The sequence below is a fragment of the Lolium rigidum genome, chromosome 7 (assembly GCF_022539505.1).
Source record: "Lolium rigidum isolate FL_2022 chromosome 7, APGP_CSIRO_Lrig_0.1, whole genome shotgun sequence".
Classification (NCBI taxonomy): Eukaryota; Viridiplantae; Streptophyta; class Magnoliopsida; order Poales; family Poaceae; genus Lolium; species Lolium rigidum.
This window is the reverse complement of record NC_061514.1, coordinates 189,318,443-189,332,467: the sequence shown is the minus strand read 5'-3', so window position 1 is coordinate 189,332,467 and position 14,025 is coordinate 189,318,443. Positions and strand designations below refer to the sequence as shown.

Sequence of the window (14,025 nt, the reverse complement as noted above, 5' to 3'; positions counted from 1 at the left end):
GAACGATGCCGGAGACCGTCGCCGCCCAATCCGTAGATCTAAGGTTTTCACCCGGGCACAAGGGGAGGGTGGGGGAAGGAGGATGTACCTCAGCATCGCCTCCAAGAAGGATGACGGCGTCCGAGACGTCGCCGACGCCGTGGCCGCCCCGCCGGCCAAGGATCTCTCCTGGCCAGAGCCCCCGACCCTGCCACCCCAACAAAGCCCGCGGATCCGGCGAGGACGCCAGGCTCCATGGCCTTGGGGTGGCCTTTGACCGGCGGCATCTCCGGGGACCAGGAGGAGGAGAGCTGTGGCTGGGGGAGACGACGACAAGGGCTGTAAATCCACCTGATTCTCGCCATGTTTGTCCATATGTCATTTCAGCAAGATGCAGTCCATAGGTGTAGCATTGTTCATCGAATATGTAGTGAGAGCTCCTCTACAAAGAGTATATCAGACCTTATTCTTTCTCATTATTTCCTCCATTCACTGATATAAGATGATTTAGCAGACTGATTCAGATAGCTAATACTACCTTCATCCCAAAGCTTAAGGTTTAATTTTTTTAAAGTCAAACCAAATAAAGTTTGACCAAACATTTAGAAGAATATATCAACAAATATTATATTTTTTGATACCACACGAAAATATATTTCATTATCTATCTAATGATATTGATTTTATATGTTGCATGTTAATAATTTTTGGTAAAAACTTAGTCAAACTTGACATAATTTGACTTTCTAAAAATAATATAAGCCTTAAGCTTTGGGATGGAGGTAGTATTAGTGAAAAGAGGAAGTAGCACTTAACCTCTAAAGACTTCTATGTCTATTGATTAATAAAATCAGACCGGTGCTAAGAAAAAACTTTACTTCTAAAGATGTTGTCATCATCTATTCAGGCGGTTTTAGCCATCTAAATAGCTCACCTAGTGATACTGTAACGAAATATAAACTCAATATTTGTTTCTCATTTTTTCTCTTAATATAAGGTATATCTTGTAAACTGATAAGGGAATGCTCCACAAGAAATCAGCATAGTTGGGGGTGCTTTTGGGGAAAAAAGATCTTCTCACTGTGCATATTGGTGAAACTTCGAGGGTGAGAATTGGAGTCCATCAAAATGTTAGTGCAAATCGGAGATGCAATTTTTGTTTAAGATGTACTTTTCCCCATCAAATACAGTGAGTACAAGACACATGCATCTTGATTATTCTGACCTAAATAAACATCACAGATATTCACATACATGTTTCTCAACAACCGGGATACAAACAAACTACACAGAGAGATTAGTGACCTCATTCATTCAACAGAAACACTAGCAGTCGAAAGGCTCGCCAACGCTGTACACAGTTAAGTCATCAGATCTGATGGTTAATCCTTGAAGTTGCCTGGTTTTCCGAAATCCGAGGTGCCAAAACCATCAGAGCTTCTGCCATACCGTGAAGGGCCTGAATCATCGGAGCCCCTGGGACGTCGGAAGTCCTGGTTACCACTTCTGCTGAAATTGCCTTCTCCAAAGTCGCCAAATCCACCAGACCGACTGAAGCTAGATCTGCCAAAGCCATCAGAAGGTTGAGAAGGTCGTCTAGAATCTCCAAACCCACCACGGTACCTTGCACCCGCGTCCCGGGACCAATCAGCACGATCAGGGGTGCCACCAAAGCCGCCAAAATCACCAAAACCTTGGGAGGGACGTCCACCAAAGCCACCATAGCCTTCACGGCGGAATGAGGAGCCACCTGTTCTTCTGGTTCCAATTGATTTAGAGCGACTGTCTCTCATAACATTAAACAGGTCTGCAGCGTCATCTGTGGCTGCAATCTTCGGAAGCTACAGGTGGTAGACATAAATCAGCCAATTAGTTTTCATACTTCACATCAGTGACAAGACGAAACCATGGTTTACCTCGGTGAACCTGCATCCAATATCTCGCTCAATGACCCTTACATTTCTATTTTGCTCATATGTGTACATTAGAATCGCAATGCCTTTCTTCCCTGCACGTGCAGTTCGCCCAGATCTGTGAACAAATAACTCCGAGGAGTTTGGGATTTCGTAATGTACCACCTGAAAGCATAGGAGATGTAACAATTCAATTTAAGCTTATATGCACATCAAACATCTAGAGCAATCATATTTCTGGAGTGCTTAAAGGCTCTTGTGCTGATCTCATCAATTGAGAACGACTCAAGCTACTTACTAAATCAACATTGGGTATGTCTAATCCACGGGCTGCCACATCAGTTGCTACAAGGATGTTAAACCGGCCATCTCGAAATCCCGAGAGCGTCCTTTCTCTCTGATTTTGCGAGATATCTCCATGCAGCGCCTGACATGCATAACTCCTGCCCATGGCATATGCCAATCTATCTGCTTCTCGTTTAGTTTGTGTAAATACAATGCATTTTCCACCATTAGCGTGCTCCTAAGGAAGTTAAAAGGAATCAGTATTATGTCGAGTCGCTAATAATGCAAACCATAAAACACATGCAGTCAGGAAAATGGCTCACTTTAATCAATGGACCAAGAATCGATGACTTTCCATAGTTTTCAGATACAATTGAATATAGAGAGATTCCTTCAGGCAACTTCTGTTCTGAGTCACCAACCTGAGAAAAAAAAGAGTAAATGCCAGATAATTCTCCTAAGAATCTAGCTCAAAGGCTGAACTGACAAAAGAAAAACAGACAAAGTAGAAATTTTGCTTCAATATTCACTTCAATAAACGATTCTAATGAAGATAGGTAACCCATAGCACTCCAACATCCATATGCTTTTGTTTTCTTATGTACTCTACTCCACTTTAAATCTGTGTATCCCCCACACTCCATACTCCACCCCCAACCCTCTTACATGTACCCATAATCCATATATAGTTTCATGATCTACAGTTCAGACAGTGCATTTGCATATCCATAACAAGGACATAAGAAAATTATAAGAGGAACATTGATGAGGTATGCCATGGACTTTTCTGTTAATGATTAATTGCTCACATATACACTTGTTCTGTTGTGCATAATACGGAAACTAGCAAGGAATGCATGCTAAAAGGTAACGTAAGTCACATGGAAAATAATGAAGGTATTAGTGTAAGTAAAACAAAAATTCACTCACAAGGTCAATTATGACAGGATCTTTTAAGTACTGGCTTGTAAGTTTTCTGATCCAACTGGGCATTGTTGCAGAAAACAGCATACTTTGACGGTTTTGTGGCAGCTTCTCCATGATCACCTCAACAGCTTCATCAAAACCCACAGCCAGCATCTGATCAGCTTCGTCCAAAACTACAAATTGGATCTCTGATAGGTTTAAAACACCTCTTGTCAAAAGATCAATAACACGCCCTGGAGTTCCAACCACAATGTCAACTCCATAATTAAGAGTTCTCATTTGCTGACTGATAGGAACCCCTCCATAGACACACAGAGTGTCTAAAGGAGCAGATTCTCTAAATTCCTTCTCAACTTGCCGAGCGAGTTCTCTAGTAGGTGCCAAAATGATGGCTAAAGGATTCCTGCCGCTTCTGCACGCAGGAGACTATGTAATTATTACAATAAATTATATCTGTGCAGTAGCTAGATATGGACATTTCCAAAGTAAAAAAGAGAACCCAACCCATTCTTCTCATTGTGTCGGAGAATCCTGTCCATGATAGGAATGCCAAAAGCCAAGGTTTTTCCAGTTCCAGTACGAGCACGACCAATCATGTCTTTCCCTTGCATTGCTGGTTCAAGAACAGCCCTCTGCGCAGAGGCACAAGGTAAAACTATCACTGCGAGAACAAAAAACACGGCTAGATAGCAAGCAAAAGTAAATCATACCGCAAACTCAACTGATATGCAGAAATAGCATCTTACCGATTGACATGACACAAATAAATAGTCCGTATACCTCATCGAAATCCTAATATTGGACATTACCTACTAAGTAGTAACGTCAACATGTCATGACAAATTGCTTGCAGATTTGCTGTCCATTTGTGCTTATTCTTCTGTTGAATAACAAGGATTATCTTGTGCTTCTTACCTAGAGTAACTGGACTACCAGGTGCAGTACAAGGCCATGTTGCCAATGGATCCAGAAGTAGAGGACACCAAGGCAACCTATTGAGCTTGAGCTTGTTCTACATGGTCATTGTCATATATAAATTGTATGACCTCCGTTCAGCATGTTTTGGAAAGCATAGTATGTAGCCATTTCCCTTTTGAATTAATTTTGTGTGTGTGTGTCGTTGTTTAAAATAGGCTGCTATAGCACGAATATAGCCCGGCTATAGCCTTTCGCGAGGCCTGCGGCTACGGCTAGAGCCTTCAAAGGCTAAAATGGAAATAGCCGCTAATAGCCTGGCTATAGCTATTTAGCCCCAATTTAGCGGCTATCTTCCCGCTTAACGGGCCGGAAAAAAAATTTAACCCAAAATTTTCAGAGCTGCCCAATTTATAGACACCACTATGTCATGAATTGTTGCTACTTAATGATGTTGTAATATTTGGACATAACTACGTCTTTAACTATCTGTGAACTATGTTTTGGACAGAACTATATGTAACTATGTTTTAGTTATGTGCATCTCTTATGTGACTGTGTTACTATGCTATGCATTTGTGAATTATTAATGTATATACTATATATGGTTATATGCTGCCAAAATATTGATTTTTCCCCATCATTTAGCAAATCGGCTATATGGACTTAGCCCAATATATCCCGGCTATAGCCTTTTGTAGCTCCATCGCTGCTGCACTGCATTGTCTACATACCAAATGGTTCTGACCAGATTCCAATGGCACTTGCAAAATTCAGCAATTTATGATCTCCTTCTCATTTGTCAAGATTGTGACGCTACGTGTCTAAGTTTTTTTTTTAACTCGGTCAGAATATATAGGCCATGTTTCATGCTTGCATATCTTCATGAACTAGCTCAACAGAACTGTTTGTTGAATTTTAACCCAACAGTTCGGAGCAGCATTCCAGTGATTTCAATAGATTTTCTGCTGATGTAAAACTAAGCCTACTTTTTTGCACGCCAAGTAACCAGTGTACAAGCATGGAACCAGCTTCGCCCATTTCAAGACCAAAACCCAGCCGCGATTAAGCGAATCCTTGGGACTGAAGCTTCAGTTCTGATATGCAAAAGGAGCTACCTGGATGGGGAAGAGCCTGGTGATGCCCCGGGCGGCGAGTCTCTCCACGATCCGCGGCGAGATCCCCAGCCTCGCGACCTCCAGGCCATCCTCCCCCGCGGCCGCGCCGGCCTCCGAGACCGTTCCGGGCCATAGCGCGGGAGTGGTGGCCCTGAAACCCAGGGTCCTCGGAGAGGCGTGGAACGCTCGCCGCCTCGGTGGCTCCAGCGGCTGCGGGGCGGGCGCGCGGCATGGCTCGGGAGGTCCGGCCGGTGGAGGAGAGATGAGCGCCGCGAGCAGAGCTCTCCGTGGATGCACCGGCGACGAGGAGGCTGCAAGCGCGCGGCGGAGCAGCGAGTTCATGGCGGTGGTTCAGATGAAAGAGGCTCTGTCCTGGTGGTGGAGTTGGAAGGTCCAGCTGAGACCTCGGGACGGCAGGGAGGAAGACGACGATAGCATGTTTTCCTCAACTGGGCCCTGATTTGGGCCGGCCTGTGTGATGAGCCCACTATGCACCTGCTATCGGCCCAGAAAAGGATTGATCATTGTTTTTATCATTCTTTTTTCAAGAGACCAAAGTGTCAAATTTGGGGTTCCAACTCTGAAACATCTCGAACATGGACCTAATATTGAGGGTGTCCTGAACACACCAAAGTACCAAAGCATCACCACTTATTCCTAATTCTTAACCACCCCCAGAACCACTCCCCAAATTAGGGATGATTTTTGGTTTTCCTCTTGATACCGTAATTAAAATATGAGTTAAGATTTCTTTACTATGTTTGATCATTTATTGTTTACTTATTCATACCATAATGAAATGCACGTTGAGATATCAACATGACAACACCACATATACATGGAAGTAAGAAAAATTGCCCACGAAGATGTAGTAATCCTTCCTCATGTCCATCGAAAGCGCCAATAAACTTGAACTGGTTTCATCCCACGCAAGAACACCATAGGCTTTCAACATGTCATCACGCCCCAAGTTGGGAATCACTTCTAGCGCTGCCAACATATCGTGAAGGGAAGCCATGGTAGCCACCCTTTGGCAAGGTTGAGTTCGATGGCCTCGCATGTGATTCCAGTTCTATGTCTTTTCGTCTTGCCGGGTTCCAGTTGTGGGAGGAGGCGTCAAAGTACTAGGAGACCACGGAGACAAGGAAATAGGGGCAGTGGCAATGTTCCTAGTCGTAGTAAAATATGGAGCATAACTCTATGCACCTCGTATCCAACTCGATTAGTCGTACCGCAAGGTCACCGTCGACATCATCCACCTATTTGTTCTTTCGCACCATGAAGTGGAGCACGTCGAGGGCGTCTAGGATCACGATGGGTACTGGGGCCTAATGTATGGGACGACATTGTGGTATCTAGGGAGGGCCATAGCTCGAGGCAGACAACGGCATGGACCTTATCCCACGTTGTCATATCATTCATCCTGAGTGCCCACGTGGTTATGAGAGCACATGAGGTGGTGCTACAATAGCTGCATCAACAATGGGGGGAGACCTCTACAAAACTCACTCCGCCGGTAGCCTTGGGTCTTGGAGATATGGCGTAGCATAGGCTCTCGCTGGCATGAGGGTTCCATTTCCTTCTTTAAATGTTTTTGAGTGTCTTTTTCGGGATGGTGAGGTGGCTGCTATATCCTGAAGTCAGAATAAGGTCCTCTTCCCTATACTCGCTCCTGTGGTGCGTTGTTAGCTTTAATCTTTAATTCATGTATCTGCATTTAGTTTGTATTTTCTCTGCATCTATCTAGGTGTGTTCTCGTAGTAGTAGTACTATTTTGCAGTCCGGTGAGGTGTGACGTGAGACACGTACAAAGCCAACGGGGATTCAGCTAGACGTGCAAGACGAGATGCCGACTTCACCGTGTGATGCGATGCTGTTGACTGCCAAAACCCACCGGCGGGCAGCGGCCTTGTCAACACTGTAGAGCCGGGGGGAGCCTAGAGCTGCGGCTGGCTGAGACCCCTCCGAGCGACGGCCCGCAATGCTCTTCTGGTCACACGCGGCGTTGCGAAGTGCAGGGCGTGCCACCGACCTATACCTGGTCGGGGAAGGTGATGAGGTTGCCTCGCTTAGTTTCTGCGGGGCATACATGTAAACGTTAAATACGAGCCTCGATCGGCTCTCGGGTTATCCTGTGAATCGGCTCAAAGAGCCGATCCACCCATGATCCGTACGGGGTGCACGAATACTTGGTGGTCCTGCTTGATCAAGATGAAGCTAATGAGATCTACGACGATTTAGGGTTTTCACCGCATAACCGGATCATCCTACTCCGAGGTTGGGCCTTGCGGCCACGCACGGTGCTCGTAAGCCGATCCTAAACAAGGCCAAAAAACCAACATGAAGTTGATCCTAGGAACATCCCGTTTAGGACTTGCGAACGCCACCCTACGTGCCCTTTGGATCCTCCCCCCATTGTAAGGCCAAACTATTGCGAGATATTAAACTAATCCTTGTAGAACAAGGAGCAATCGTAACGGACCAGATCTACTAAATAATGATCAAGCGGGGTGCCGCCCCCACACTGAGATAGGCGTGAGGACGGCTAGATATGCAAGGGTTGCACTACGTAAGCATGCTTAAACGAAGAACAATGCTAACCCTAACACATCTAATGATAACTACGTTGCTCGCCATCAAAAACGCTTCGGTACGAGCAACGCATGAACAACGTGGGGCTTGTCTTGCCTAGATCGCAAGATGCGATCTAGGCGACATGTCACTACCCGATAGAAACCCTCGAGATGAAGGAGTTGGCGATGCGCCGAGATTGGTTTGTTTTTGGGGTTGAACGTGAGTTGTTGTTTATTCCATAAACCCTAGGTACATATTTATAGTCCAGGGGACTTTCTAATGTGGGCGTGCACTAAACCGTGCACGAGACAAACTCTAACTTTTAATCTAACATACAATCTACCATAAAGATACACGGGCAATTCAGCCCAATTCCTTCGTGTCAGGCCGCTTCAGGATTTTCCATATATACTCTTCCAAGCCCATCTTGATCGCGGCCCACCTCCTGATCGCGGTTAAATCCTGGTGATAACACATGCCCCCCTGGTTTTGGAAATGGAATTTCCAAAATCATTACGCTCTCGTCGGGTCATGTCGTGGCAGAACCGTCGCAGTATCCGTCATCATGATGACTTGCCTTCTCAACTTCTCCGCGTGATTTGGCAGTCTTTTCTCTTTCTTTCAAGCACCACTTCCTCGGAAGCTCGCTGTGGCATTGAATTTTCACCATCTCCCTTTTATTTAACCGCTACGAACGGTTACGCCTCGCATACTCGCATTAGCAGTCCGAAAAACCCTCCTGCACCATCATGTCTTCTTCCTCCTCAGCCCCATCGGACCCCTCCAGCCAGTCCTCCATGTCCCGCGAGCCGATGCCGGAGCACAACCCAGCGGCGGTCCATGCGGCCAATACCCGCCGCGCCATTGCGGCCGGGGAGGAGTCAGATCATGACTTCTCCATCTGGTCCGAGGACGACCGGTCCTCGACGGACGGGGAGAGCGACCTCCGTTTCCTCGCCGACGGGGAGCCGGAGGAGGAGAGCGATGACGATCGCTTCTCCTGGGACGACTTCACCTCCTCGAGGGGGTGATGGAGGAAGAAGAGGAGGAGGAGGACGACGACGACGACGACTCCCTCGAAGGCTACCCACCAGCGAAGCGCCTTCGCATGTGGTGGGACGACGACAGCAGCGACGACGAGGACGGGGATGAGGCCCCCATGGAGGGCTACGGGAGTAGCGACGAAGAACCCATCGGCAGCAGTGCCGATGAGAGCTCGGAGGATGACGATGAGGACAATGACGGCCCGTAGATAGGACCTCTGTCATAGGGTCAGTAGTGGTAGATGGGGCAATGTATCCCCTCGTATTTCCTTTTGAGAGCAATTCGGTTCTTTATGTAAGAAATCCCGCCTATCAATGAAGAAGCTGTTCCCCACTTTGATTTTGCCGATTTCTTCGAGTTTGATTGAGCCGATTTGCCTCTCCCTCTCGACCTTGCCGATTTGCCCTCTTTGCCAATGTGTAATGAGCCGATAACAACGCACCGGCCCTTCAACGGAAGCGATCTACCGGGCCTGTTGCCCCCGAGTCTCGGCCAATGCAAAACGAGAGGCGAGGAATACGCGCATGAAGCTGTGTAGACACTGGGCCTGATCGTGTGCGGGGAAGTTCCTTATGCGGCGTCGGCCGATTTGAACACAAATCGGCTTCTCCGAGCGGAAAGCATTCAAGGTGAGCTGCCCCCGAGCTCTTACTCAGGCGAGAATGTGCCACGGCCGATCCTCTTTCTTCCTCGACAGTAGATAATCTTTCGTTTCAGCTGCACTAGCCCCACAGATTGGAAATCCTGGATTTGGTGAAGGCTTGATAATCCTCGCACAACTAGAGTCGATGGCTACGCATCGGCTGTTTCTTGACTCTGAAGTCGATGTCTGCTTGCATCGGCTGTGCTCGAAAATTTTCGAATTTTCACTTTTATTTTACGGCCGACACTGTGCATCGGCCCCTATATCTCAATACCCATCAACAAAAGATGAGATGCTTCTGTTGCATATCCTCGTATTTTCATATACACAGGTGCCCCCGAGCCGATTCCGTCAAGAAAATTGATGGTATCGGCTCTGTTGGATAACATGTTGAACCCGAGGTAGAAAGGTAGGTGAGGATAATTTTGGCCGATTGCTGGAATCGGCCTCCACGTTGCTTGCTCGTTGAAGGTTTTGTAAGTTCCCTTCGTAAATTTTTTGGGGCCGATCACAAGGATCAGCCTCTCCTGGTTTGCCCATTGGTTTGATCTTGCTACTTGGTCGGGCTGGATGAAACCAACCCAACCTCCGACTTGATGCGCTGCTGTCGTCCACCTTGTGTGCTCCGTAGAGTCGTGGAGCGCTACGCTCTGTCGGCAAGACGAGTACCATGTTTGTGCCAGCCGATGTCTCATCATCGGCTTTCCTCTGTTTAGGGCGCCACTCCATTTTCCGTGGACGACCCTCTTCATCCGGGGTTCGCTGAACCTTTGCGGCCGAGATCGGGCCGTGCCTTTCTTAGCGTATGCGGTACAACCTTTCGGCTTCCTCCGGGCCGCGCAATCGCTGAACCCTGTGCTACGGGAACGGCTGAGTCCGTCGGGGCACCACCTTGGCCGGTGGTACTGTCTTCTTCCACTTCTCCCTCGTCTTCGAATCTTCAAGGTCTGCCCAACGAGGTGACTCGGCGCGTTTGCTTTGTGGCGGGAGAGGCCCTAAGCGCTCGAACACGGACACGTTGGCTGCCTCCTTCTTTTCGATTGCATTACGGGCAATTGCCGATTGTGGGCAATCGGCTCATTCCTGAATCCCAGCGAGTGTACGAAGAAGGGGCAGTCCCAATGTCGGCGTTGTCGTCTTGCTCCCTTGATGCTTCCGTGGCATAGCGCTCGTGCTCCTCCTCATCGTGATCCTGCCGACGATATCTTCGGCTTCTCTAGCCAAACGATCTTCTCTATCACCGTAATTGGGTCGCCGGCGTTGATCATGCCGGCTAACATATTTGTTGAGGAGGTGATCGAGAGAGGGTCGGCTGATATCTTATATTCTTCACCTCTCCCTGCGTGACATAGCGCTTGCCATCATGACGGAGCCGATCGCGTGGAGCGGCCTCTTCTGTATCCTTGCTGTGAGAGCAGCTGCCCTCATCTCCATCTTTGCCAGAGTGGTTTCCGGGTCCTACCATGTTGATGCTGAACGAGGGACCTGACTGGCAACCTTCGGAGGTAGGTGATTTCTACCATGTTAACGGCGGGGAAGGGTTGGGTGTCGACCTTCATGGCGTCTCTGGTTGAAAATTAGCCGCCCCTTCTCTATCGCCGCTTGGATGTGCTGACGCCACACCGGCGGTCGTTGGTGGCATGGGAAAGCGAGTTGTGGAATTTGCGGTACGGCTTTCCGTTTAGCTCTTTCGCCGTGGGGAACTTGAGACCTTCGGGAACCGTCAAGCTGTTTCTCCTTGAGCGGGAGGTCGAAGATTTGTTCGGTCTTGGTCACGTCAAAATCAAATCCCACAGGCGGCCACTGGTGGCTTTACCCATTTGCGAGGCCACGGGGTTCCTCCCACGAGTCCACTCAGCCACTTGCTATCTCTTGGCCTCCCGCGAGGCACTTCATCCTCCTCCGTATCGACCATGACTACGCACGCTTGAACTTGTCTTGGTACAGGTCGGGGTGGCGCTGTTCATATGCTTGATAGTTTCGAACCATGTGCGCCGGCGAGGATAATCTGCTTGGGAGGCCATGTCCTTGAGCTGTGTTGCAAGGCCTGCTACGCCAACTCGGCTGCTTCCTTTTCGGTTATACGAACCGAATAACATCGGTTCCTAAGATTCCTGAAGCGCTGGATGTGATTACGTCACCGTTTCCCAGCGCTTCGACGTAGTTGTGCTAGATCGGCAATGCCGGACTCGGAAGCTTCTGAATGGTATTGCATATGGAAGCTGTTCTTCCAATTGCTTCCAAGGCTGGATGGAGTTCGCTGGTAGAGAGGTGTACCATCCAAAAGCCGATCCGTGAGGGACTGTGAAAGAGCCTCACGCGTAGCTGATCCGACAACGAAGCCGGTCCTAGTTGAGCCAAATATCGGGCTGACGTGCTCGATGGAGCTGGAGCCATCGATCCACTGAATTTGGAGAAGTCGGGGAGCCGATATTTTGGTGGCAGCGGGATCATCTCGTAATCGTCGAGGTACGGCTTGGAATAGCCGGCTGCCCTTCTTTTCGGCATCATGCCGAGCTGGTCTCTCGGTATAGTGCTGATCGATCCATTGTGCTGGCCGTAGGAGTTGCGCTGCGAAGATTCGCCGGGGTGGCGTACTTGGCCTGCCACGTTTGCTTTTCCAGCTACGAGCCAGCTGCGGGAGGCTGGGCTCGGGAAGTTTCGTCGGTGTGGCATATTTAGTTAGCCACGTACGCTCTGTCGCCGAGCGTTCCTCCTGTCTTCGCCGGAGTCCCCGATGTTGTGGCCTGGTTTGTGAGTGCCCGGTCCACCACAATCCGGCACATACATGCACGCGTATCCATGAGGGATCTCCTTAGGCGCCTCCATTAAGAGCTGGTAGTCACTGGGGTCGCCACCAGTTGCAGCAGACGAGGAATGCCGGTGTAGTCGGCACTTCGGCGAGTGCTGCCAACGCAAATGGCAGCGGTGGACGGGGCTGGAAAGGCAACTCTCCTTGATGAGTCCGAGAGCTGGTCTGACGGCGAGTGCGGTGGCTCATGATCTCTGGATCACGCGCGGGCGACACGCTCCGGCACGTTGACCAAGTTCTCGAGTGGCGGTGTAGCGAGTGAGCCACCGGGTAGTTGATCTCCTGCCGCGAGACCCCTGGTGCGTTCCTCCGACGAGGTAGAGAGGTCTATCCCATCGAGTGCACCTTCGGTGAGAACCCCTTCCATCGATGCCACCGGAACGGGTTCTGCGGAAAGAGCCGATGAGGTCGGCTTCGAGGGTAGCCTTGATCTCGTTGTATTGCTTCTTGAGGTCGTCGAGGCGGATCCTCGTAGGTGAGCGGCGTGCCGTCCGCCATCTCGGATGTAGATGGCGATGTGGTTGATGTAGACGATTGTCCCACCGGGCGTGCCGAGAATGTGTTGGCTGCCAAAACCCACCGGCGGGCAGCGGCCTTGTCAACAGCTGTAGAGCCGGGGGAGCCTAGAGCTGCGGGCTGGCTGAGACCCCTCCGGCGACGGCCCGCAATGCTCTTCGGTCACACGCGGCGTTGCGAAGTGCAAGGGCGTGCCACCTGACCTATACCTGGTCGGGAAGGTGATGAGGTTGCCTCGCTTAGTTTCTGCCGGGGCATACATGTAAACGTTAAATACGAGCCTCGATCGGCTCTCAGGTTATCCTGTGAATCGGCTCAAAGAGCCGATCCACTCATGATCCGTACGGGGTGCACGAATACTTGGTGGTCCTGCTTGATCAAGATGAAGCTAATGAGATCTACGACGATTTAGGGTTTTCACCGCATAACCGGATCATCCTACTCCAGGTTGGGCCTTGCGGCCACGCACGGTGCTCGTAAGCCGATCCTAAACAAGGCCAAAAAACCAACATGAAGTTGATCCTAGGAACATCCCGTTTAGGACTTGCGAACGCCACCCTACGTGCCCACTGGATCCTCCCCCCATTGTAAGGCCAAACTATTGCGGATATTAAACTAATCCTTGTAGAACAAGGAGCAATCGTAACGGATCAGATCTACTAAATAATGATCAAGCGGGGTGCCGCCCCACACCTGAGATAGGCGTGAGGACGGCTAGATATGCAAGGGTTGCACTACGTAAGCATGCTTAAACGAAGAACAATGCTAACCCTAACACATCTAATGATAACTACGTTGCTCGCCATCAAAAACGCTTCGGTACGAGCAACGCATGAACAACGTGGGGCTTGTGCTGCCTAGATCGCAAGATGCGATCTAGGCAGCATGTCGCTTACGATAGAAACCCTCGAGATGAAGGAGTTGGCGATGCGCCGAGATTGGTTTGTTTTTGGGGTTGAACGTGAGTTGTTGTTTATTCCATAAACCCTAGGTACATATTTATAGTCCAGGGGACTTTCTAATGTGGGCGTGCACTAAACCGTGCACGAGACAAACTCTAACTTTTAATCTAACATACAATCTACCATAAAGATACACGGGCAATTCAGCCCAATTCCTTCGTGTCAGGCCGCTTCAGGATTTTCCATATATACTCTTCCAAGCCCATCTTGATCGCGGCCCACCTCCTGATCGCGGTTAAATCCTGGTGATAACAGATGCAGATGGCAAAATGTCGAGGCGTTGTGCGATGCAGTGTTGCATGAAGAGTTGATGCACAAATTACAGACATGGCGGCTA

General features: G+C 49.2%; 1 protein-coding gene across 1 annotated transcript; it reads right to left on the bottom strand.

Annotated features, from left to right (window-relative positions):
- Nucleotides 1-1,158: 1,158 nt before the first annotated feature.
- Nucleotides 1,159-5,515, bottom strand: LOC124678044 (DEAD-box ATP-dependent RNA helicase 53-like). The gene is made up of 7 exons (XM_047213984.1): nucleotides 5,138-5,515; nucleotides 3,609-3,736; nucleotides 3,108-3,516; nucleotides 2,501-2,599; nucleotides 2,191-2,415; nucleotides 1,896-2,057; nucleotides 1,159-1,820 (listed from the first exon to the last, which is right to left on the bottom strand). The coding sequence occupies exons 1-7, from the start codon at nucleotides 5,477-5,479 to the stop codon at nucleotides 1,362-1,364; spliced, it is 1,824 nt and encodes a 607-aa protein (XP_047069940.1). The 5' UTR covers nucleotides 5,480-5,515; the 3' UTR covers nucleotides 1,159-1,361.
- Between the last annotated feature and the right edge of the window lie 8,510 nt (nucleotides 5,516-14,025).

Bases quoted from the DNA above. Each gene is read 5' to 3' on its own strand.
- LOC124678044 (XM_047213984.1), bottom strand. From the start codon at position 5,479: ATGAACTCGCTGCTCCGCCGCGCGCTTGCAGCCTCCTCGTCGCCGGTG. The intron at 3,737-5,137 runs GTAGCTCCTTTT...GCCTCTGCGCAG, and splicing joins CCAGGCTCTTCCCCATCCAG to AGGGCTGTTCTTGAACCAGC. The intron at 2,416-2,500 runs GTGAGCCATTTT...TAACTTCCTTAG, and splicing joins TTCTTGGTCCATTGATTAAA to GAGCACGCTAATGGTGGAAA.